Below are 22449 nucleotides of genomic sequence, written 5' to 3' on the forward strand. Positions count from 1 at the left end.
TCTATTAAGTCTCCCCGCTCAGCTCGCAGAATAACCTCTCTTGTTCAATCAAACACAACATACAATTCCAAACACACAAACTCTCAAACACACTATCCACACCAATTAGTCTTTCAGACCAACCAAATCAATCATCATGTCTCCAAGCATCTTTCAGAAGCGCGGAGGATCTTTCTGCACAGTCCAGAGACTCGGCGGATCCTTTTGCACCGTTCAACGCGCGGGCGGATCTTTCTGCACCGTCCAACGCGCCGGCGGATCTTTTTGCACAGTACAACGCGCAGGCGGGTCCTTCTGCACAGTCCAGCGCTGCTAGATACCTCACTCCAGCCCGCCTCCGGTACTTCTAGCGAGCCAGCAACAAGACACTAGCTATGCCACCACATCGTCAACAGTTCGGAGGTTCCAGGGCAGGAAAGAATGACGGGGATAATGGAGGCAAGAAGGCCTCCTAGCTGCAATACAGCAACTTTCAATTCGATGCTGGACGTTTGATGAACACTAGGCAGACGACATGGATAAGGTCCCTGCTCGGACTGCACTTTTTTCCTCCTTTACGACCTGGATACGACCTAGGACTTTTCGAATTCGACTCTTGTGCACGAGAGGAAGAGATGGAAGGTTACTTTAATGCTTTTGACACTCAGCAGACATACAAAAATAAATGCGTGTTGTTGTCTTCATATGATTCGTTCTAGTGATTTGAACCTTGCCACGTGAGACCAGTCAAAGCTACCAACGAATGGACACGGAGCGCGTGAGATTCATTAAGCAGTAATACTGAGGGACTTGATTGAACTCGAAGAAGTGCTACTAGGTTGGACCCCTGCTTGGAGCGTTGCCACCATTCTCGGTGGTATGTGGTGGAGACATGTATTTCAGCCAACCCAAAGCTGTTGAACTAGTACTCTGAAGGGTACCGTGGCTCACCACAGACCGTTACAAGATTAAATATAAATACGGACAAAGAAAGACTCCATAGATATTATGATGGTCCATGTGCTATCATTTTGAGATGGATGAAGTCATGTAAATAGAGCTAAAGAACAAGATGACAGGCATGACTGGAAGATTCGTGACGGAGGTCACTCCCTTGAAACGACATGTCACAGCAACTTGCAGCCCAGTGTTCCTTGTAAATAGCAAGCTGACAAGCATTAATTGATGGATTTAAAGGCAAGAAGAGCAATACACAAGCAACCTGGAGGTCCAAGCTAGTCAGTCGCGAATTATTTTTCGACTTCGCAACCGGCTGAGGCCAACGATTTCCCACTAATATCTCTGCAAAATAATTGTGCTCAAGACAAATAATGATTCGGTGATTTTGAAATGTCGAACCAGGAGATGTTTGTTCGTGTTTGTATTCGTGTTTGTATTCGTGTTTGTATTCGTGTTTGTGATTGTGATTGTGTTTCTGGATCGACACCAAGCGAGCTCAGATCAAGTTTGAATCTTTTCGGCTAGCGTGGTCCTGGATCAGGCTTGGAGGCGAATCAGCAGCCGCCTGCCGAGCTGGGTGAGCCAACCCAGCGCTGAGCTTGGATCGCGGAACTTTTTCGAAGCAGACGTAGAGGCAAGAGAGCTGTTTGTGCCATCGTCACCGGATCTACTAACTCCTGCCACCGACCAATCCAGTCATTGTCGTTTCTTTCTTCTTGTTGCTCTCTATCTTCTCTTAATAATCCATTTGTTTCCACATGGCTGCCCCAGGCCCAATTCCTACTGGGAAGCCTTTCCCAGATTTCGCGTCATCGACACCTCCATCATCAGTATGGGACCGAATAACGACGTGGGCGTCAGAGAATAAGGCCGTCGTCTACACAATTGCTGGGGTAGCAGTCGTTGTTTCGGGAGCTGGTGTTGCATATTACTTGACTGATTCAGTATGTTGACAATGATGCGCCCCTGGATGACGACAGCATCACTAACATTGAGCGTCTGCAGAAAACTAACACAATCGGACGAGAATCGCCCAAGAAGTCGAAGAAGGAGAAGAGAAGGAAGAAGGACGAAGAGAAGAAGACAGCAGATCTCGAGAAGGGCACAGTCGAACCTAAGCCAAAGACTCCAACTGTCGAATCAGTAGACGAACTTCCCGAGGTGGACGAGACAACTGTTGGAGAACTTTCCGAGCAGGAACGAAAAGATTATGCTGCGAAGTTGAAGGCTGCCGGAAACACCGCATATGGAGCCAAGGACTACACTAAAGCCATTGACTTATATGGCAAAGCTATCATTTGCAAGCCCGACCCAATTTTCTACTCCAACCGTGCTGCATGCTTCAATGCTCTTGGTCAATGGGAGAAGGTCATTGAGGATACCACAGCCGCTATCAACCTCGACAACGAATACGTGAAGGCGCTGAACAGACGGGCAAATGCATATGAACATCTGGAAAAGTTCAGCGAAGCCCTCCTTGATTTTACCGCCAGCTGCATTATCGACGGATTCCGCAACGAAACCAGCGCTCAAGCTGTTGAACGTCTGCTAAAGAAGGTCGCTGAGTCCAAGGGCAAGGTGATCCTTGCAAGCAAGGAGAAGCGTCTGCCTAGTCCAACCTTTGTCACGAACTACCTCCAAAGTTTCCGTGCTCGACCTCCGCCAGCTGGATTGGAATTGGATGCCGAAATCGAAGAAGGTACCGGAATGGGACAATTGCAACACGGTCTACAAGCAATGGAGAAGAAGACTGGAGATGGATATGAGGAAGCCGCAGCAGCTTTTGACAAAGCATTGGAGCTCGGTGAGCTTGGTGACCACGAGGCCTTCGCGTACAACATGCGCGGCACATTCAGATATCTTCGTGGAGAGAACCGCGAGGCTCTTGCTGATTTGACCAAGAGTGTTGATCTGCAACCTGCCCTCACACAAAGTTTTATCAAGCGTGCTAGCATGCACCTGGAGCTAGGTATGAAGAAAGGCTGTTTGAATTGACTTTGACTAACAAATTTACAGGCGAGAAGGATCTTGCTGCTGAGGACTTCGAGAAAGCCATGGAACAAAACAACGATGATCCCGATATCTACTACCACCGTGCCCAATTGCACTTTATTCTTGGAGAATTTGGGGATGCCGCGAAAGATTACCAAAAGTCCATCGATCTTGACAGAGACTTCATCTTCTCCCACATTCAACTTGGTGTTACGCAATATAAGATGGGATCTATCGCCTCGTCGATGGCTACTTTCCGCCGGTGCATCAAGAATTTCGATAAGGTTCCAGATGTATACAACTACTATGGAGAGTTGTTGCTGGATCAGCAAAAGTACCAAGAAGCCATTGAGAAGTTCGACACTGCAGTGGAAATGGAGAAGCAAACCAAACCTCTGGGCATGAATGTTCTACCTCTCATCAACAAGGCCCTCGCACTATTCCAATGGAAGCAGGATTTCGCCGAGGCCGAGAAGCTTTGCCAAAAGGCGCTCATCAGTAAGTCAATATCGCTTACAATAATAAACAAGCGCTAACCATGCTTTAGTCGACCCCGAGTGCGACATTGCCGTTGCAACCATGGCACAACTCTTGCTTCAACAAGGCAAGGTCACAGAAGCGCTGAAATATTTTGAGCGAGCCGCCGAACTTTCAAGAACCGAGGGCGAGATTGTCAATGCCCTGTCATACGCAGAGGCTACACGAACACAGCTCGAGGTACAAGAAAAGTACCCAAGACTCGCCAACAAGCTGCAAGGCATGGGGGGTGGTCTGGGAGCACCACCTGTCCGCTAAAAAACTTGACAGTGGAGGTTTTGTAAGGATTTTGATTCCCGTTTGGGGATAGAGGGAGGAATAGGTGCATTTTGATTATGCGCGGTACGATTAGGAAGGAAGGAGCTGAGCTGGGCGGTTGTGGATAACCGATACAACCTTTTGTTCGTTCATATGTAACTAATACTCCACTCGAGGTAAGAGTGTGTAGAGTAAAGACGAATGACGCACTTTTCCCACTGTACTTCAGGTTTACCCATGCTGATTCAAAGTTGTGAATGCCTTGTGAGTCGCACTTTCTTCCAAGCTGGCCATATGGTCGCTGTCCCGGCCGGCCTAGTACTTACCAAGCCTTGTTGCTAGCCCAGATCCTCAACCTGCAGCAAGTAGGTGCGGCCTCCCATCCACATCTCGATGGCGGTCAAAATCAAGGTCAACTTTACATTTTGGCCTCGAGCGGCCTTTTCTTCAGACATGAGCCACGCCATGCAATGCAGCGACTGTGCCTTTCAATTTAAACTGCGTGGCAGAATCAGCACATGACGCTATCCTGTCCCAGCAACCATACAAATCCATTCCTAAGTCTTCTCGCCGCACCCAAGCATCGGCAAAGCGGCAAACCAACATTTCTACCAACAAAAAGCCAGATTTCTACCAGATTGAGCCATGCTCTTCCGCCTTTGCCGCACAGTAGCATCGGTAAGGCGTTAAAAGGCGTTGACGCCCAACAGAGACCGCCATCAGCTAGACACTTGACGATGGAACGGAGGAGCGACCCGACGGGACGAATAGGATATTGGACTTTCCTACCTGTTGGCTGCAGTTTTGCAGACTCCGAACTTGCTTTGCCGTGCGGTGGCAGCGGCTAGACGGGCATTCGAGGTTTACACATAAGGTTCATACGTATGTGTTGTTGGTTGAGAGAAACCAACAATGATATGTCACTCCAAAAGCTCATCTGATCTTTTCCGTTTGATTTCGCCGCTTACTTGCTTCACCGCCGATGGTATTAGCAGGAGACAAAGGACTTTTCTTGCGATTGGATCGCAAGTTCTTCCACCAACAGATGCTTGTTTGAGCCGGTGGACCCTACCTTCGTGGAGCAGACTCGCACTTTGCCTCCCACGGACATACTCAGTCAGGTCTCCAAGCAGGCGACCAAATTGCGCACCGCAGTCCGAAATCGAAACTTCAACTAACAAAATTACTAAGTACAAATGAAAGAAAGAGAAAGCCAGCCAGGCGTCTACAAGCGCTTGGCCGCGCCTGACTAGAAAGGTAAACGTCCTGTCAAGCCTTCATTGGCCATCCTAGAGTTGCGATTTGGCCAATGGGCATTTGAGGATGCGATATACGATCTGACCGTCATGATGAATAGACGCTGCCGCTGAATCCTTGGACGACCGTTGAAAGAATGACTGCGTCTATCATACCTTTCATTGTTTTTTTAATTTGCTATCTGCCTTGAGCAATTGCCGTGCATGAAAAGCGATCCTCGAATGGTCAGAGCAATGAGGTCGAAGTTGATCACATCGACCCCGCCAAAAAGCAGCCGGCTCCCGGCATCCGCAAACGCACCATCCCGCGTGGTTCACAGCACTACTGCACCATTCTGGATCATTACTACAGTACCTACTCTCCGTCAGTCAAGGAAAAGAACCATAATTAACAGACAAAAATAGAAGCTGTACTACCTACCTTCGGCACATTCGCGGAGGAAAAGGAAAAAGGTCTTATCCACAGCTATATCGGGAACAATTAGTTCTCAATTTCCACTTTCTGCATGCACACCATAACGTTTTTGGTCGGCAAGCTGACTAGCCGGCATTCTTGCGTGCGGGAGCTAATTTTTCCCTCTTTGGAGATGACGGCGGCTGCCGCGAGAAGAGTGCGAGATGGGATGGTTGCATGCGCTTATTTCTCATTTTGCTTCTTCTTCTTTGGTCGAGAATTGGGTTTAGGCTTCGAGTGGTCTGGAGATTTTTAGTAATGGAAGGACAGGCAGACAGGCAGACGGACATGGATAAGTTATGTTGAGGTAGGTAGTAGCTCGGAGACGACGAAATCCGACATACGGTATGCACTTGATTCTGATTTGGATTTGATTTCAGGATGGTCCTTTTGACTTTCGACGCATGATCTTGTGTTCGAGAAGGATGTTTGAGAGTGGCACAGTTGAGTTTGTTTCTCCCATGCTCTTCTCTCGGGAGAATAATGTGGACGTCAAATGCTACCATCCGTACACCACGGGACCAGAGAAGTTGGTCGAGGGACCGTGGTGCCATGGGTTTGGAACATCAGGATGAGATTTTAGGGATCATTATCTCAGAACTGGGATGAACAAGGTCGAGGTATCTCAGTCGTGCCCCCTGGGGCCCCCCTTCGCTTGAATGTTTTGACCATGCCTCCCCTCACTACTACTACACATCGCATGGCTTCCGGGGATTGGAATCCTTCCCACAACGCCGCACACATATGGAGGCTTAAGTGTCGCAAGGAAACTTTCCGAGCGAGCCAACATGCCTTGCACCGTTGGCTGCAGTCAAACATGTCTGCTTTTGATATCTGCCATTATTTTGTATTTTGTAGAGCTGTCAATGAAGAATTTAAAGTGTAAAAGCTTGGCTAATCTAATCTAAGCCCTGCCTATATTGATTTCCCTGATAAGCTTCGCTGATAGATTAATGTGCGCTGCCGCGGTCACGACTCTGTGTCTCGGTAGAGTGGTCACTGGCGGCTAGGAAGTATTGGGTGCGTATGACAGATGCGCCCTCGAGGGAAATGGTGTAAGCGAAGTCTTTGCACGGAGCTGATTGAGAATGAGGGAATTCTGTTGGAGTTTGACAGAAATGTGACTCTAGATGCAATGGCACAGGAGGAGGTTGGCTGGCTTGAAAACAAAAAAAGAAAACTTTGTTTACAGGGGCTGTTCTGCACTGTTCGTCTGATCTTTCGAACCGAACGAGGGCAGGCACGGCTGAAAACATGTCAAAGCAGAATACGGATTTGATTGATCCGATCTGCTCGGGTCTACTGTCGAGTCCTAAGTCCGGATCGGAGGAGATTGAAAGGCAGAGAACTGTTTCAATTCCAGTTGTTCTGGCCTTTGTTGATGTTTGGGAAGGGTTGGACGTCCAGCATCATCGTGGGACTTTGCTTTGGTGGTCATCCTGAACTCTGTCTGAAGTTCCCAACTGTTAAAGCATCCCACGCCTTCCAGAACCTTACGGACTTTCTAGCGTTCTGCCAGAGAAATTGACTTTGAAAAGTAGCTTTGTGAACACAATTCAGAAACCTCCATTTCAGGACCCTGTACATAATTTATTCCCCTTTCGGCTCCGTCTGGTCTGTTACTGTCTGAGCCCCTGGGGCTCGAAACAAGAAACAAACGGTGATCTCCAACTCCACTCTTCGAACTTTATCAACAGAGCCGGATAATCCTCCGCCAGAGATCAAACACGAAGTCAAGGTTGGGGAGGCGGCGGAAACTCTCGAAAGTCGATCAGGAGGATCCGACGTGGGGCGAGCAGTAAGCAATGAATGTTACGCGTGCTGGATGCGATGAACTGTTGCAGCAGCACAGATGGTCTTCGTCTGATGTTAAGTTGTTCTGTTGTTTTGGATCTCGAATAATGAAACGAAACGGGGGCACGCTGGCTGACTGCACAGAGCTGGGAGAATTGTAGACTGGGAATTCGGTAGCGATGCCAGCTACCACAAGGAGGAAGGAAGGGGAAGGTGGCGGTTCCACCACATCAAAGCTCAAGCATTTCACAGGGTAGGTAGTATTTCCTCAATCAAGCTAGCACATCATTGAGTTATCCCGGGACGTGCGTAATTGATTCTCTCTGTTCTCACCCATACTTTTCTCGATAAGCAGAGCAGAGATGGGATGGGTGGGCCGAGGCCATGGCGACCTGTCAACCTGACTGCCCATCTGGGGGATTATTATTTTATTGATGTTTTGCCGCCGGCCGGCTAAATCTGGACTCATGAGTGGATGGATGTGGATATCAGAAATGGATGTGGTGCGGAAGGCGGCCGAGATGGCGGAGTAGGGCATAGGCAAGGTAAGTTACGTGATGCCGGGCAAAGACTCAAAGCGACAGCCATGCCTGTCAGAATTTCGTTCCATTGATTCTTCAATGGCATCGCATCGCATCTTGCAATGTGAGTACAGGGGTGCAAACCAACAAGGAGAATTGGTGTCGGAGATGCGATCTTGATAGAGAGCAACAAGACAACACAAGACAAGGCAATGCATGGGACAGACAGGATGGGTAAAATGGACGACTGGGACGCTCTGGGACTGGACAGCGGCACGGTCCATCCCTGGGCTTTCCTGATGATTTGCCTTGACCTTCGATTCCACTTGAGCTCCACAAGGGATTTTTGAGGGGTAGGATACAGATTACAGGATACCTAGCTAGAGCGCGGAGTGCTAATACTGTAGCATGAGCCTTGACGAACGGCGAACTGCGAACTGCGAACTGCTTCGCCCCATCTGGGTACATGCTACAGCTCCCAGGTCCCTAGCCATGTCTAAAGTCTGACTTCACCCGTACTCAAGTACTGTAGTAGTCTAGCATGATCTCCAGCAGTCCGTCGGGGAAGTTGGCGGGTTCACAGACGCAGAAGAGAAACACTGAGTGACTGAACAGACGCACCCGAGGAGCTAAATTGCGTACGAAGACGGCACAGCGACCTGGAGGCTGCGGGCATTATTATTCCTGTCAGCACGCTGGACTTGACCTGAATAATAATGGGCCGGGATCGAAGCCTGCAGGGCGTCTGCGAAACCAACTTTAGCGCGATTGGAACGGCGCTGCAATCAAGGCTAGGCTACCTAAGCTTCGACTGCAGGCCCCAGGCCCCAGGCCCCCCCGTGAGGGAAAAAGGGAAAATAATGCAATTTTAGCAACCACCCACCGCCGGCCAAGGCCAAGGCCAAGGCCAAAGCTCAAGCAGCACAACGGTCGAGGCGAGCAGACGCTGCTGCAGAGGACGAGGCACGAGGCACGAGGCACGGGGACCGACAGCATGACCGGAGGTGGCTAGACTCGACGGAGGAGATTGAGGACAGAGCAAGGGTTGCTATGCAGGTGGCAGCAAGGGTGGGAGCACTGCAGGAGCAGGTAGGGGAGGGGAAGGGGAGGAGGAGGGTAGGGCAAAGGAACTGGGGGAGGCGAGGCAGGCAAGCCAGGCAACTTACAGTAGCAAGCCAGGGTAAGGTTGAAGGTTAGAAGTACCCACGGCAGGAGTACCTAGGACACATGCAGGTCGCGGTAGGGGTACATGCATTTCAAGCCGCTCTCATCTACTTTCAACAGTCGTCCGTAAAAAAAGTATAAGACTCTCCCAGTCCGTCCTTTGTTGAATAGAGAATCATTCACTATCTATCGTCTACTATCTGTTTGTCTTGCCAGTCTTCCATTATCTTTTCGATCTCGTCTCGTCTCATCTCTCGACTTCACCTACTCGTCTCGACTTTCAACTCACCTTTCTCATTCTCTTCAGCTAGTTCTGAAAGATAGGATCTTGATCAACCGGTTGATTCACTATCCAAGAATCACTTCACCCTCTTCGCATCCTACACAAGGAATTTCAGTTCTTGGTTATTCTACTCTCGGCTATTTCAGCATCAATTCTCGCTCACAACAAACCAAAATAACGCCAACCTTCAATCCCAGATATCAGCACAAAGACCTCAGATCTCTCCACATCAATCCAAATTCAAGATGCCTTCTCTACGTGCCATTTGCGTGGGACTCCTCCTCACACCTCTTCTCCAACTTTCGTCTGGTGCTCCAGCCGCTCCAGCTCCGGATTGTCCTCTGCCAGGTCAAGCACCAGCTCTTCCCTCCACTGGTAGTGAGTACCCGAATTCTTTAACAATATTCTCAAACCAGTACCACCCTCTTATGTCCCCTCACCTTCATAAGAACTCCTCAATTTTCCCTCTCTCTTACCTCACTCAATCTCAAACCCAGTATCACATTCCTCCAAAAGCCAACGACCAGACACTAACGACCGATCTTACAGACGCAGTCGAACTCCCAGCTCCAACTCTCGCCCTCAAATACGTAGCCATCGGCCGCGGTGTTCAAAACTACACATGCGCAAGAGCCACTTCGCCCCCTGTTGCCATTGGAGCCATCGCAACGCTCTATGATGCCACCTTCCTCGCCTACAGCTCCACCACGGCCTTGCACGCCATCCCTCCCATGGCCGTCATGATTCCTCAGCCAAAAGGCAGCGCCTCCATCAAAGTCGCCAACAGCGTCCTCGAGCCACTTGGAAACCACTACTTCGATGCCTCCGGCACGCCTGTCTTCGACCTCACCGCCGTCAAGAAGAGCTTGTTTGCTGCCAAGGCTGCGAACACCACTGCGCCGGCTAATGCCAGCAAGGGACCTGGTGGACAGGGTGCCGTCGACTGGCTGTATCTGACTTCCAAGAAGGGATACACTAGTGTTGGATTGGGCGCTGTGTACAGAGTCGTTACTGCTGGTGGAAAGGCCGTTTGCACTCAACCAGGCCCACAGAGTGTGCAGTATGCCGCTGAGTACTGGTTCTACGGTTAAGTCGTCAACTACCTGTGGATTAATGTGAGGAGTAGAATGTGGGAGGAAGCAAATAAGGAGCAACAATATGTCCAGAAATATCAAGATCTCAGGGTGCCTTGGACGGACGGAACAGTATCAACATGATATACACGACAAAAAGGTTCTTTCGTGTCAGCACGATTATGGGAGAAAAATGGAGGGGAAAAAAAAACAAGAGTTGTTTAAGGACGAGAGAGTTGATTCATGTACATACTTCAGAGCCTGAGCTTCATTTGCTTGCTTGCTCGTGCGCTGCGCGATGATCTGCCTTTTGCAATTGTATTGCGAAATATACCAATGTTTTTCCGTTGCGTGGAATGCAGGCCGGTGATTATATAGAGAGGATTGCAAAGCAAAATATCATGCGTACTTTTTTCAAAGCTAAAGCAGCTGAGAATGTTCTGAGTGAGTGACAGACATTGAAAGCCGTACAGAGAACACTGATGTTGCGATAAGCCTCGGCGCACTGACTCTGGCTCGGTAAAGACTGCGAGACTGTAAACAAACCACCCAACTCGCGCGATAGAGTTTCATGGCTTGACTCGCGCAGACACTCAGCTATTCCTCAACAAGTGTCTTCTATTTCTATAAAGCAATCCTCTGCTGTATTTGGCGTCTACCTGAATCCATCCTCATCCTCATCCCCTGGACCTCTCCCGCGTGTCCCTGTTTCCCAATACTGCCCCTCGCTTCTTCAACGAGGATCTCGTAGTTATCGCTTGCGCTCGAGGGATCACTGCCCCTTGTCACATATCATTTTTATGGTCATGAGGAAGGGAGATCTAAGACCATTTGAGGTATACGGGAATGAAAGCATGAGATAGGAACTCAGGATATAAAGGCTTTGCATTGCAGTGCGAGAAGACGAGCGAGGAAGGAAGGGGACAGAGGAAGAGGAACAGTGCACATGCTCGCGCCGGGGACTTTTCGCGGCTGCTTTTTCATTCCTGCCGGATTCGACTGTTGTGCTCTTATCAATCATCAGCTCGGCATGAGTGCTTGATGTTAGGATCCTTCGTGGGGGGACCGAAACAAAGTACAGAGATCCTGTATAAGTCGAGAAAAAGAAAGTCGAAGAAACATAATAGAATCGACTGTACTGTACCCCTGCTTCCGGTATCGAGATAGAAATCTCGCTCTGCTCTCCCAGCAGTTGTGAGTAGTTTTGCTGATTTCTGACTGGCTTGCGTTTTTGGACCAGTGCGTTGATTTGAGACTGACAACGGCCGGGGGATAGTAGGGCAGTAAACGTTGATGCAAAGCGGGACTCAGAAGATACGCCAGTGTTGAGTTGTAATGTAAATACTAGTTACATCACCAATGATGAGACAATATGTAGCGCTTGCGATAACTGACAGCGCCGGGAGCTACGCTCTAGTCAGTGGACCCCTTGTCTCGGGCGAGGAACTCCAATCGATCGCTCGTGACAAGGGATCACTAGTTAGAGGATCCTCAGGAACATTTTTGCAAGAGATTCAGGTATAAAACTTTCGAGAGACTGACGAAAAGAAAGAAAAGGTTGCGAAATCGTCAAATTCATTATTAAGATCTTTTGTCCTCTCACTCGTTCACTCATCGCGAATCCCCTTTCTTTCCAGTGGTCTCTTGTATTCGTCGTGCGCAAATTCCAGATTCATCCGCTTGTTTGTCTGTGTATCATGTCCAGCAATCTATGCGCGCATAGCATCCAATCCACCCTGCAAGTCCTGCTCAAGACCAGTGGCATTCTGGCCATACTCTTGAGGACGAGGATCTTCATTGCTCCATCCACCTCCACCTTGGGGAATCGGCACTGCGGGACCTTGGCTGGCTCCTTGTTGACCGGGTTGGATACGGACATGCTGTCTGAAGCGAGCGACCTCGTCCAAGATCATCTTGCGCATCTCGCCGACATCCTCTACGACTTCGAAGTCGAAATTGAACGTTGTTGGGCACCCGGGTTCGTCAGAGGCATCGTGCCAGATGTGAAGGTATGGGTGTTCGAGAGCCTCCTCGACAGAGATTCGCGATGATGGATCGAAAGCCAGCATATGATCCAAAAGGTTCAATGCGTCGGGATTGGCATTTGGAAACAAGGTTGGGAATGGTCGCTTGGCCATGTGTGGGAGGTTGCGGACGTATTCTTGAGCTCGGGGAGATCCAATACGGCAGAGGGTCTCCTCATTGGGTGTTCCGAGGATATGAAGGATCTGGTTGAGTTGATCAACGTAATCTCTACCCTTGAAGAACGGGCGCCCTCCGAGCAATTCGGCAAGGATGCATCCAACGGACCAGACATCGACTTTGAATTGTTACCAGATTGTCTGCAAGCAGCGTAGAACAGTACTTACTAGCTTTTGTGTAGCTCTGGAAGCTCAACATAATTTCAGGAGCACGGTACCATCTCGTCGCCACATACTCGGTCATATAACCCGCATTCTCCTCCGGATCAACAGAGAAACCTCTAGCCAAACCGAAATCGCAAATCTTCAGCTCGCAGTCAGCGTTGACCAGCAGATTACCAGGCTTCAAATCCCGATGAAGGACATTTGCAGAGTGAATGTATTTAAGACCACAGAGGATTTGGTAGATGAAAGATTGGAAATGGGCGTCGGTGAGGGGTTGGCCGGATCGAATAATGGCAGCGAGATCACACTCCATGAGCTCTGGCTTTCGTCAGCATGTTTTCTGCAGACACAAATGAAATGTAAATACCCTCGTAGAGATAGGTCTCGTTGAAGTTGTCCGGGCGAGGAATGTCCATATCATACAGACAAGTGATCTACTGGCATCAGCTCCAAATCCAACCAGGTCCAGCGTATGTGTTGACCTACGTTTCGGTGACCTCTGAAGTGTTGTAGCAGCTTTATTTCTCGCAGCGCACGCTTTGCGAGAATCTTCTTCGAGAACACATTCGTAACCTTCTTGATGGCAACACCTTCTTGAGTTTGAGAGTTGGTGGCAGCACTGTATCAATCATCAGCGAGTGCCATCTACGCTGGCAGATACCGTGCGTACCAGACAATACCATAAGCACCTTGTCCCAACTCCTTGGTCACAGTGTATCTCTCGTCGACAATGAAGTCCTGGTTGAAGACCTTGAACACCTTTCTTCCCTGGAGGTCCGACATGATGGCGGGGTAGATGTAACCGTGGGGATTTGCTCAGTCCGATTTGTGAGTTTGAAATCGACGTGCGTCTCGAGGCGATCGATGAATATAAGCAAGAGCTCGACTCTTAGCTGTAATATCCCGGCGTGCGATATGTATTCACGTCGTAGCCGCGCGCAAAGAGTTGGGTAGAGGATTCGTGAGAGCGCAAGTGCTCGAAATGGCGGGGCAGCAGGAACGAGAGCGAGAACGACGACAGCGCAAGTCAAAGAATTAAGTTGGCGATGCGATGCAATACAGCTTTTATCAGCAGAGCGAATGCAGGTGGGTACGTTCGTTCGGAACGGTAGGGCTGAAAAGAGGTCGAAGCTGGCCTCTTGTATGGCCGGAGTGGGAGTGAGGATGTAAGCCCTTAATGTAACATCTCAGCATCAGCTCAAGAACAGGACTTGCCCGTTGTGCTGGAAGGGGAGAGGGGAGGGAGGGGAGAGCAGGGGAAGATCTAAGCGGGGTTGAATGCGCCAATGGCAGACCAGTCCTGGACTAAGACTCCACAAGGCTGAGCCGGGACGAGGACAACAACAACACTCCAATACTCCTCAACTTGTCTTTCGACACGCGATTTCTCACCAAAGCCACATCATAGAGTGTTTCATGTCCAGATTACCTTGTCAATCACCGCCGCATTGCAGCGTACACACATCTTTTCGCCGCTTGACCCGAAAGTATGGCTCTTCTTATTGGAGCTTTTGCACTTTGTGGCTGATTAACCGCGCCGTTCTTGTCACTGTCACAAGTGTCGGCGGCAAGAGACATTTGCATGCTTCACCACAAACGCTCGCGCTTGAGTGGCCTCGTCGCTCGCGGCATCGTTTGATTCTGGAAGCTCATTGAAAAAGAATTGCAATTATTGGTCAATTCATTCATTTCTGATGATAGCTTACAGCTCACCTAGTCCGGGAACCAGGTCCACAGCTCACCCTATCCCTTTTCATTATCACCACTGCCATCCATACCTATCGTCAGCTCCGCCCGACTTTGCTAACAATAAACGCATAAATCATGCAGGGCACAAGCCTTCGCCCCCACTTAGTCGTCGAACCAAAACAAACCATTTTGACAAAAATAGTCCTACTGCGTCATTTCTGTCCATCCTTGGTATCCAAAGTAGCCGAAAGGTTCAGTGCATACTTCACCAGTAACCGAATCCTGGGGCTGATCAAGTTTCGTTTCATTCGGTTTGTGGCTCGGCTCTTCTTCTTCTTCGGTGTCAACTTCCCTCCATGATGATGGTGCTTTCACTTCACTTAGGCGTTGAGCACCTATCGTTCGTCTCCATCGTCTCCGATCACCTCGCTGGACTTGACGTGGAAATGGTGGCACCCATGATGTCTCTGCAGTCCGACAAGAGAGATTGAAGTGACCTCCAAGTCTTTGAGTTGCAAGGTGAGGCACAGGACAAGATGAGAGGTTGCCAGATTGCTCGACGGAATCAAGTCTGGCTGGTCGTCCAAGTGGAGTCGATCCAGCTCTCCCTGAGTTCAAGTCAGCACTTTTCATTTGTATAAGTCTCAGTAACATCAACACAAAACTTACAATCGTCCTCCTTCCTCCACCTTATCTGCAACTCCAACTCCTCCTCGCCCATTACTACAAAGTCATCATCCTCCTCACCACCACGGTCCCGACCAATAATACTAGCATCTACACCTAATCCAGCATTCCTCACAATATCTCTCACAGCATCCTCATCCCACTCTCTGGCCAACCTCCAGGCCTCACTACCCCATTCCTCGCCTTTCTCATAGATATCCTGCAAATACTTCTCCAACCACTTCTGCAGTCCTTTCTCGGGTGTAGCTTCTCTAGGCGTCACTTTTGCCGATAAGCGAACCATGAGTGATGGCCGCGTTTGTAGCAGTAGAGAAGAGATGAGAGTGTAGGGAACTGGTGGCTGGCATCTTAAGCGGAGAAGGCAAGTGAGGACTTGGATGTCATGCTTCCAGGTGTGGGAACTGCGCTGGACTTTGTGTTTTGGCATCGTCTCTCAAGCTTGTTACGTTGAGATTTCAATATTTTGGAGGCTTGTGCTTGCATTTGAAGCTTGATTTGCGAGGCATTTGTAGGTAGATACAGTTACAAACCACACAAGTTGTGATTCAATTACTACATGAACTGTACTCAGTTGTGATTCAAGTCATTCTGTACACCGTGATTCATCGAGTCGACGATGAGGAGTGCTAGCCAGCACATTCACAAGGTCAAGACCTCGGAGCCAAAGCTTCTCATTAGCTATCTAGCTTGGGTATTCGCATCTCTACACAACAACGTCTAAGACTCATCATCATGACCCTCCCACAGCTTTTGCAGCTTTCTCTGCGGCCTTTGCCGCCTTCTTCTCATCTATCAACTTCTGCTTCGCTATCTTCTTCAACTGATTTTGTGTCAACTCGCCGGGGCCACTTGCTGCATCCGCACTAGCAGGTGCCTCGTTCTCTTTCTGGACGACCACAGATGGATTTGGGTTTCCCTTCCACTCCAGCTTCTTCAGGCTCATGAAGTCCGCCACAATCTCATCAGTGACTGCCGCTCTCCGCTCCTGGAAACCCTTCGTGTAAGTTTGCAGCTCTTCGATACACTTCGCCTTCAGCTCTCCAGTCAAGAGCTTTCCACTTGTGTAGTCTTTTCGGATCTGCTCTAGCTGGTCGTCGTCCTCCAAGAAAAATGTCAAGTACTGGAACGAGACATCCTTATCGGCATCTCCACCCTTTTCTCTCTGCTCTGCTTCAGTCTCACGTCCACCACTGAAAGCATATTTGTTAATCTTTGTCTTGATTTTCTTCGGGTCATCAGCCATGAAGATTGCAGACGTATCGATCGAAGCGCTCATTTTGGAACCAGGACCTTGGAGGGCGTCGAGGAAGCGCGCGTGGATGAGAGCTGGTTTAGCGAAGTGCAAACGAGCTGCTACGTCGCGGGTTACGCGGAAATAGGGGTCTTGATCAATCGCACAGGGAATCATGGCGGGTATCTGGTTGGTGACAGCTTCATCGGTGCCAAATATGTGAGGGAAGGAGGATGCGAAAGAAGTTGCGCCTTGAACTGCTCCAAAGTGAACCTTGCCAATGTTGGAACTGATTATAGTAAGTAAAAGCATCTTTACATTCTTGACCGCAACATACCTGCCGTCAAATCCAAAGACAGCCCTTGCAACATTGAGAGTAATATGCTTAGACATTCTTGTCACATTTCTGTAGAATGCTCCGCCCATATAATCGTAGTCGCTGAACATAAACGTTTTTTTAGGATCGAATCCAACGGCAATGATATCCTTCGCATTCCCCAGAGTATATCTTTGGACTTCCTCAATCGTGCGCTTCTCGGAAAAGATATACTTCTCATCGTCGGTCATCATGATAATGAGCGGCACATCGAACACATCTTGCAACCACCTGTGAGTCATTAGCAAATTGTAACTGTTGAAGAATTACCTTTCAAAGAGGACAGATTATTCGCACACGCTTCAGTCTTAAGACTCACTTCGTAAACTCGAAAGGAATAGTATGCCCAATGTGCATGCTATCACTGCTTGGTCCGCGCCCAGTATACAAGAAGAATGGTTCTCCCCTCTCATGACGATCCAAAATAAGGTTTAGATCCCTATGGCTGAAGACAATCCCTCTCCGCATAAATCGATGTGGTTTCTTTCCTGTCACCTTCTCGAATCTTGCCAGATCCTCGTCCAGAATCTTCTTGGTGCCAAATTCGTCGATCAAGGTAAGGTAATTGATGGCTTTCGCAACTCCGTCCGCACCAATTTCTCCGGCCACATTCCATGGATCCACGGTCTGCTTCGTCGTCGGCGCATCTGCAGCCAATTCTGCTTGAATCGTGGGTTCTGTGTCGGCCATATTGAAGACTGGTTGTGTTGTGAGGGTTTGTTGTTCTGACTCAAGTGGGATGAGGGACGGAATTTATTTAGACGAGGGGTAAATCGGTGGTCGGCCATTGTATGACTGGGAAGCTTCAATGTATTGAGGCAATAAAGTCGACTCACAACACAACACAATCTATGATTGAATAGCCTTCGGGAAGCTGGAGAAGGTTCCATCCATTGTACATACTCTCGTGATTAATCATTTGCACTCAAATTTTGGTGTCTCGTGCCAACCGCCATCCCGCCAATTAAGGTGTTCCCCAGATTCTCAGATTCTGTCCCTTTCTAGTTTAGCGCCAAATGCCATAACATGAGGATGGATGGCCTGACTTCAGAAGCGAACAAATCCAAACCGCATCATCATATCACGTACCACTTTCTTCTCCTCACCAAGCATCCTCCTGTACAAACACAAGCACAAATGCCTCTTACCCCACAAACCCATCCATAATGGTTAAGTTCTACGAGTCGACCTTCGCATACGACTACTCCTTTCCGGCCGTAACCCTCGCATACTTCCTGCGATACCCAAACCCATACAGCACGCATGTGCTTTCCACCGATGTGATCTCGCGGAGTATCGATGCCGCAGGCCGTCTCCATACTCTCCGTGTCCATCGGAAATCCTCGAGGCTGCCATCTGCGGTGCTGAAACTGCTGCCGCAGTCGGTGCTGGGAAACATCAGTGGCGGGAGATCAGAGAGCTACATACTGGAAACCAGCACCATTGATGTTAATGAGGGATGGATGCGAACTGAAAGCAAGAACCTGGATTGGACGGGCATATTGAGTGTGGTTGAGAAACAGGAATACCGAAGACATGTGCCTGTTGACGGGGGAGAAGACTTCAGCGTCGGAGCCGGAACAACTGGCGTGGTTACGACAGTTATGTTTAAGAGTCGACTAGGGGATAGGTTAAGGGCTAGGGCAACCAGGAAAGGTGAATCTGCTTCAGCTGAGGATGGGGAAGAGCTAAAGAAAGGGTTTCTGGCTAGCTGGAGCACGAGCGGTATCCAGCGAAGCATCGAAGCTATCGCCAGCCGGAAGACGGAGAACCAATTGGGAAAGAGTAAGGAAGGAATGAAGGTTGTTCTGGAGAGACTACGACATGGCGGGCTCGTGGGTGTCTTGGAGGGTATGAGGAAGGATCGGGAAATGGCATTCGGCCGGGAGGGCGTCTGGAAGAACGCCTGAAAAGAATAGTACGGTATTGGCAAATTCGATACACGAAACGAAGGAGGGGATTATCCGACTGCACAGTTCGATTGTGCATGTCGCTTGTTGTATCAATACACGAGTTTTGGGAGCGTGGAGTTTGGGTCGGGTATTCAGGCGTTTACCATCATTTGGTTCATTAGTCCGCTCTTACAATGTAAAATGTCAAAACATGTACAGCTGCATCATTATTCATGAGATTTCTATTTCTATACAACTGTTGTTCACAGTTCCTACCTTGCTCTAGTAATCCAACTCAATCCCTCTCGCGTTTCTCGTGGGTGGTGCTGTGCAATTTCCCATGGTTACGTTGGGTTGGGGAATACCCATAGTGGTGAATGAAGCGTTCGAGGAGAGGGACTCGACTCTTCCAAGAAGGAATTCAAGATGCCTATACGCTGCAGATGGAGCATATTGGGGAACCACTGGAAAATTCTTGTCAAATGAAATGTCTCCTGCTCGTACGAGAAGACTTACTGTGGCCTGAAAGATCAATGCTAACCCAAGTCAGACCGCGCTCGGTATGGGTCGTTCCCAACACGCCTGAAGCAGCTAATGTCGAAAGGCTTTGTTCATCGTGGTATGGGACGTAAAATGGATCAGAAGGCTTCTTCGTAAAGCCTTGAGCCCCATTCCTATCCAGCAGTCAGATAGGTCATCCTCAAAGTCATGAAAAGGTTAGGTGCGGAGCGTAACTCACCAAGTCATATTCTGGATCATCAGGAGGGTCCCGTTGGATATATAGATCATATCGAGGGCCTGGAATAGTTAGATTCTGTCGTATCAGACGCGCATATTTCAGGGAATAACCTACTCCGTGTCCAATAATGGTTCGCTTGCTTCTTTCAATAACACCAGGAAGAACACTCAAACCTGAAGGAGGACTATTATCAGTGTGCAAAACTCCGTCAGAGCACTCGTCCCAGTTTCCAATTGGCGCATTGATAGCCTTCTGAACATCCGTTCGGTTGAAGTATATAGTTGCGCCCTCGGGTAGATAAGTTTGCGAGCCGGGGAAACCCAGAACATCCCACAATTGTGGACATGTGGTAGCAACTTGGTAGATATCCCAGCACGGATTGAGCCAGAATATCTCATTGTAGATAGCATCAAATACGTCGCAGTCTTCTGTGGTTGTTCCGTTCTCGTCAGTGCCGGGTAACTCTACAGGGAATGGTCCAGGAGGAGGGAAAGTCAGATATTTCTTCAAATATGCGGTATAGCCGCAGGAATCGGACATATTGTGTAGAAATTCTCGGTAGCTATGGTTGAATGGATGGAGTCCGGCCCAGTAGTCAACAAACTGAACTGCAGGTATTTGTTGTTGTATGGCACCGGAGGATGTTGATGGGTCATATATCATAGTTGCTTCGACGTTAAAATACGTTTTATCATTCTTGTCGAGCATTGCAGATGCTATATAAGGCACGTAGTACCCGGCGTCAATTTGGTAGTTAGCAATCATTCTAATTTGAACAGTATGTAAAATTAAAACGGTCTTCCGATGGGGCGGCGCCGTTGTTGGGAGTTCGACTAAGCTGTGAACGAAATACGATTCAACTTACAACTTTCACCCGTGATGAACACTCTCCGCCCTTGCAGTGCAAAAGTATCCATGAAATTCTCCCAGAAGCCCATGAATTGAGCCGCAACTTCCGTCTCGTCCGTTGCAGTTGGGATTCCTTGCGAGAACCCAGTGCCGACTGGCTGTTCGACCCAGACCACATTTGTGAGGTTGACCCAGGTATATGGATTCTTAACAGGCTTGTAGGTTCCATATTGCCAGATGAATGGCCCATTTTCTTGCAAGAGACCCTCCAGCGAAGAACATCCAGGCTAAGTAAGATAACAGTTAGTAAAAGGTCATTGTCAAAGTGAAGTTGGACTTCGGAAATTGAAGCAGGGCGATTGTTGAGGAATGCAAAACCACACGTACTCCACCATTGAGCCAGATCAAAATCTCGTCGCTTGCAGCTGGATTATCTGAGGGAAAGTACCAAAAGTACAGTTGACTGGACTCATTTGCTGCCTTCGAAATTGGCATCAGGCCAGCATACGATTCTCCAATATCAAAATCCACCTCGGGTATCGCACTGCCATTTACGGCATACTCTTTGATATGATTAACGATTGGTGGTCCAGTGTTTCCTTGCGAAGAGGACTTACTAGTAGTGGAATCTGTCAAGTGCTGTGGCGCACCCCGACGGTCGTGAGTCTTGACCGGAGAAGCCCTCTGCTGCATCTTACGAGGTTTGTCTGCCTTGCCAACATGCTTCAAGCTTCGCCCAGAATGAAGGGCAGCAGAAGTTACACTTGCAGTAAGTGCTATAGCCGAAACAATACTTGACAAACGCATTTTGAGCTTCTGATAGAATCCAAATCGAGAACCGACAAGGTAAGAGTTGGATAAATAAAAATGATAAATCTTCAGGGTCTCGCCATATTATATAGACTGGCATGAAGAAGAACTTCAAGGGAAAATACAAACCCCACTCTATCCGATGTCGAGGGCAACACAGCCCGGGATGAAAGGTCCATGAAGATCCCATGGATGGACCAATCTTCGGCACTGCCGCCCTCGTACCTGTTCATCAAATCGGTAGATCCTTGCAAAGAATTTAGGTTGAATACAAACCTTTAGGACGAAAGCTTCACTGAGTCGATCTCAATCAAGTCAGAGTACACCAAAATCGAAGCGCGACTCCTGAACTCCTGAATGGCCATGGCTCAGTGACTTTTTGACAAGCGCTTGCAGTTGATTTCTAGCGTAGTAGAGGATGGTTGCGTCGCAAGCAGTCCCTTGAGTCGAACTTCGGACCTTCCTCATGAAGCTTGAGTTGGGAGCTAAGCGATGGCGACGAGCGGACGAATTGCTTTCCATGCAGCCTACGAAGCTCTGCGCAGGGTCAAGCCGACTATGATGCAAATGGCAGGAAAATAGAACCACCTCTGCTGCAATCATCTGTTCAGACTCTACCTACTCTGCTCTCCTCCGTATGGCTGTTGGTGTTGTTGTTCCATGAGATAACGATTACGTGGATCCATATTTACCCCTGTTCATCGCTCTGAACCTTCGGGACAAACTTTCCACCTCCCTGGCCAAGCTTAGGTATTGGAAGATCTTACGTCTTATGATAAAGGATTGGGGGCCATAATTATTGCCAGAACCGAAAACTTCGTTATAATGATGTGTGTAACATTTTGAGGATATTACGCGTGGTTGAAATGCAAATGGTTTTCCATGGGGTTCCCATGTCAGAATGCCTGGACGGTAAACTTCGTTCAAGAGCACCTTGAAGAGAGTCAGATCTTTGTCTGTTAGTAAAAGAGCTTTTCTTCAGGTTCTCATATCTTGCATTCCTCGGTTGCCTGGAAGATTCCGCCCCTCTTTATCGAAAGATATGGGAAACTCACATGACAGAATCTCTCGCGACGGGTATGCGGCGAAGCAGCGATTGCTGGTATCACTGTATCCATTTTTTCTGCAGTAGACATGGATTAAAAGATTTAATAGTCTGTCGTTGAGGTGGAGAAATGACAAAATTGATTCGGGTGTAAAATCATCTCGTAATATTGCAGTGGAGGACTCTCCCTTCAGGCCTGGTTTTTGCTCGCTGGAGGTGTCTTAAGTCCGGGTTTGAAGTCGATGCGACCTACGATTTTGTGAGTCTAAGGCTCACTTTGAAAGTACTTAATTCTTAGACTCATCGAGGCACATAGAGACGTATTCGTAGGTTTTGGAGTATGCCTGATTGGTGCCTCGCTTAACCCAACGTCAATATAAATAAAAAACTCAATTCAATGTGCCGGGTCTTCAAGGGACTCGCATACTTTCCGAGTTCATGCACATGATCACTCTAACTGCGAGATTATCCTTTAACTATGCAAGAATAATACC

The 22449-nt window shown here is 48.7% G+C and overlaps 8 protein-coding genes across 8 annotated transcripts; 3 read left to right on the forward strand and 5 right to left on the reverse strand.

Annotated features, from left to right (window-relative positions):
* Positions 1–1471: 1471 nt before the first annotated feature.
* Positions 1472–3919, forward strand: TOM70 (TOM (translocase of outer membrane) complex component). Its single transcript, XM_058496418.1, has 4 exons — positions 1472–1883; positions 1945–2908; positions 2956–3429; positions 3479–3919. The coding sequence occupies exons 1-4, from the start codon at positions 1698–1700 to the stop codon at positions 3724–3726; spliced, it is 1872 nt and encodes a 623-aa protein (XP_058353669.1). The 5' UTR covers positions 1472–1697; the 3' UTR covers positions 3727–3919.
* A 5174-nt stretch (positions 3920–9093) lies between these two features.
* Positions 9094–10691, forward strand: ONS95_003130 (uncharacterized protein). Its single transcript, XM_058496419.1, has 2 exons — positions 9094–9576; positions 9748–10691. Exons 1-2 carry the CDS (start codon positions 9444–9446, stop codon positions 10287–10289), a joined length of 675 nt encoding a protein of 224 aa, XP_058353670.1. The 5' UTR covers positions 9094–9443; the 3' UTR covers positions 10290–10691.
* Positions 10692–11980: 1289 nt separating this feature from the next.
* On the reverse strand, positions 11981–13420 carry MPK1 (Mitogen-activated protein kinase; the record flags this gene model as incomplete). Its single annotated transcript, XM_058496420.1, has 5 exons — positions 11981–12591; positions 12641–12955; positions 13005–13071; positions 13124–13256; positions 13308–13420. The coding sequence occupies 5 exons, from the start codon at positions 13418–13420 to the stop codon at positions 11981–11983; spliced, it is 1239 nt and encodes a 412-aa protein (XP_058353671.1).
* Positions 13421–14530: 1110 nt separating this feature from the next.
* ONS95_003132 (uncharacterized protein) lies at positions 14531–15296 on the reverse strand (the record flags this gene model as incomplete). The annotated part of the gene is made up of 2 exons (XM_058496421.1): positions 14531–14934; positions 14996–15296. 2 exons carry the CDS (start codon positions 15294–15296, stop codon positions 14531–14533), a joined length of 705 nt encoding a protein of 234 aa, XP_058353672.1.
* Positions 15297–15580: 284 nt separating this feature from the next.
* On the reverse strand, positions 15581–17543 carry ONS95_003133 (uncharacterized protein). Its single transcript, XM_058496422.1, has 2 exons — positions 16582–17543; positions 15581–16533 (listed from the first exon to the last, which is right to left on the reverse strand). The coding sequence occupies exons 1-2, from the start codon at positions 16860–16862 to the stop codon at positions 15744–15746; spliced, it is 1071 nt and encodes a 356-aa protein (XP_058353673.1). The 5' UTR covers positions 16863–17543; the 3' UTR covers positions 15581–15743.
* Positions 17544–17605: 62 nt separating this feature from the next.
* ONS95_003134 (uncharacterized protein) lies at positions 17606–18750 on the forward strand. Its single transcript, XM_058496423.1, has one exon. The coding sequence runs from the start codon at positions 17787–17789 to the stop codon at positions 18528–18530; it is 744 nt and encodes a 247-aa protein (XP_058353674.1). The 5' UTR covers positions 17606–17786; the 3' UTR covers positions 18531–18750.
* Positions 17756–19994, reverse strand: ONS95_003135 (uncharacterized protein). The gene is made up of 4 exons (XM_058496424.1): positions 19366–19994; positions 19252–19310; positions 19029–19186; positions 17756–18976 (listed from the first exon to the last, which is right to left on the reverse strand). The coding sequence occupies exons 1-4, from the start codon at positions 19957–19959 to the stop codon at positions 18795–18797; spliced, it is 993 nt and encodes a 330-aa protein (XP_058353675.1). The 5' UTR covers positions 19960–19994; the 3' UTR covers positions 17756–18794.
* Positions 19995–20084: 90 nt separating this feature from the next.
* On the reverse strand, positions 20085–21850 carry ONS95_003136 (uncharacterized protein; the record flags this gene model as incomplete). Its single annotated transcript, XM_058496425.1, has 3 exons — positions 20718–21850; positions 20488–20663; positions 20085–20387 (listed from the first exon to the last, which is right to left on the reverse strand). Exons 1-3 carry the CDS (start codon positions 20905–20907, stop codon positions 20085–20087), a joined length of 669 nt encoding a protein of 222 aa, XP_058353676.1. The 5' UTR covers positions 20908–21850.
* Positions 21851–22449: the final 599 nt, after the last annotated feature.

This window comes from Cadophora gregata (assembly GCF_030347475.1).
Source record: "Cadophora gregata isolate MNR1 chromosome Unknown scaffold_12, whole genome shotgun sequence".
Classification (NCBI taxonomy): domain Eukaryota; kingdom Fungi; phylum Ascomycota; class Leotiomycetes; order Helotiales; family Ploettnerulaceae; genus Cadophora; species Cadophora gregata.

What these genes read in the sequence shown, in the direction of transcription:
- TOM70 (XM_058496418.1), top strand. Translation starts at nt 1,698, where the DNA reads ATGGCTGCCCCAGGCCCAATTCCTACTGGGAAGCCTTTCCCAGATTTC. An exon ending in CATATTACTTGACTGATTCA is followed by an intron (nt 1,884 to 1,944) that starts GTATGTTGACAA and finishes GAGCGTCTGCAG; the next exon opens with AAAACTAACACAATCGGACG. An exon ending in TAGCATGCACCTGGAGCTAG is followed by an intron (nt 2,909 to 2,955) that starts GTATGAAGAAAG and finishes ACAAATTTACAG; the next exon opens with GCGAGAAGGATCTTGCTGCT.
- ONS95_003130 (XM_058496419.1), top strand. Translation starts at nt 9,444, where the DNA reads ATGCCTTCTCTACGTGCCATTTGCGTGGGACTCCTCCTCACACCTCTT. An exon ending in AGCTCTTCCCTCCACTGGTA is followed by an intron (nt 9,577 to 9,747) that starts GTGAGTACCCGA and finishes CCGATCTTACAG; the next exon opens with ACGCAGTCGAACTCCCAGCT.
- ONS95_003133 (XM_058496422.1), bottom strand. Translation starts at nt 16,862, where the DNA reads ATGACTCACAGGTGGTTGCAAGATGTGTTCGATGTGCCGCTCATTATC. An exon ending in GTCTTTGGATTTGACGGCAG is followed by an intron (nt 16,534 to 16,581) that starts GTATGTTGCGGT and finishes TACTATAATCAG; the next exon opens with TTCCAACATTGGCAAGGTTC.
- ONS95_003134 (XM_058496423.1), top strand. Translation starts at nt 17,787, where the DNA reads ATGGTTAAGTTCTACGAGTCGACCTTCGCATACGACTACTCCTTTCCG.
- ONS95_003135 (XM_058496424.1), bottom strand. Translation starts at nt 19,959, where the DNA reads ATGCTCGACAAGAATGATAAAACGTATTTTAACGTCGAAGCAACTATG. An exon ending in GAACCATTATTGGACACGGA is followed by an intron (nt 19,311 to 19,365) that starts GTAGGTTATTCC and finishes TAACTATTCCAG; the next exon opens with GCCCTCGATATGATCTATAT. An exon ending in ATGATCCAGAATATGACTTG is followed by an intron (nt 19,187 to 19,251) that starts GTGAGTTACGCT and finishes ACTGCTGGATAG; the next exon opens with GAATGGGGCTCAAGGCTTTA.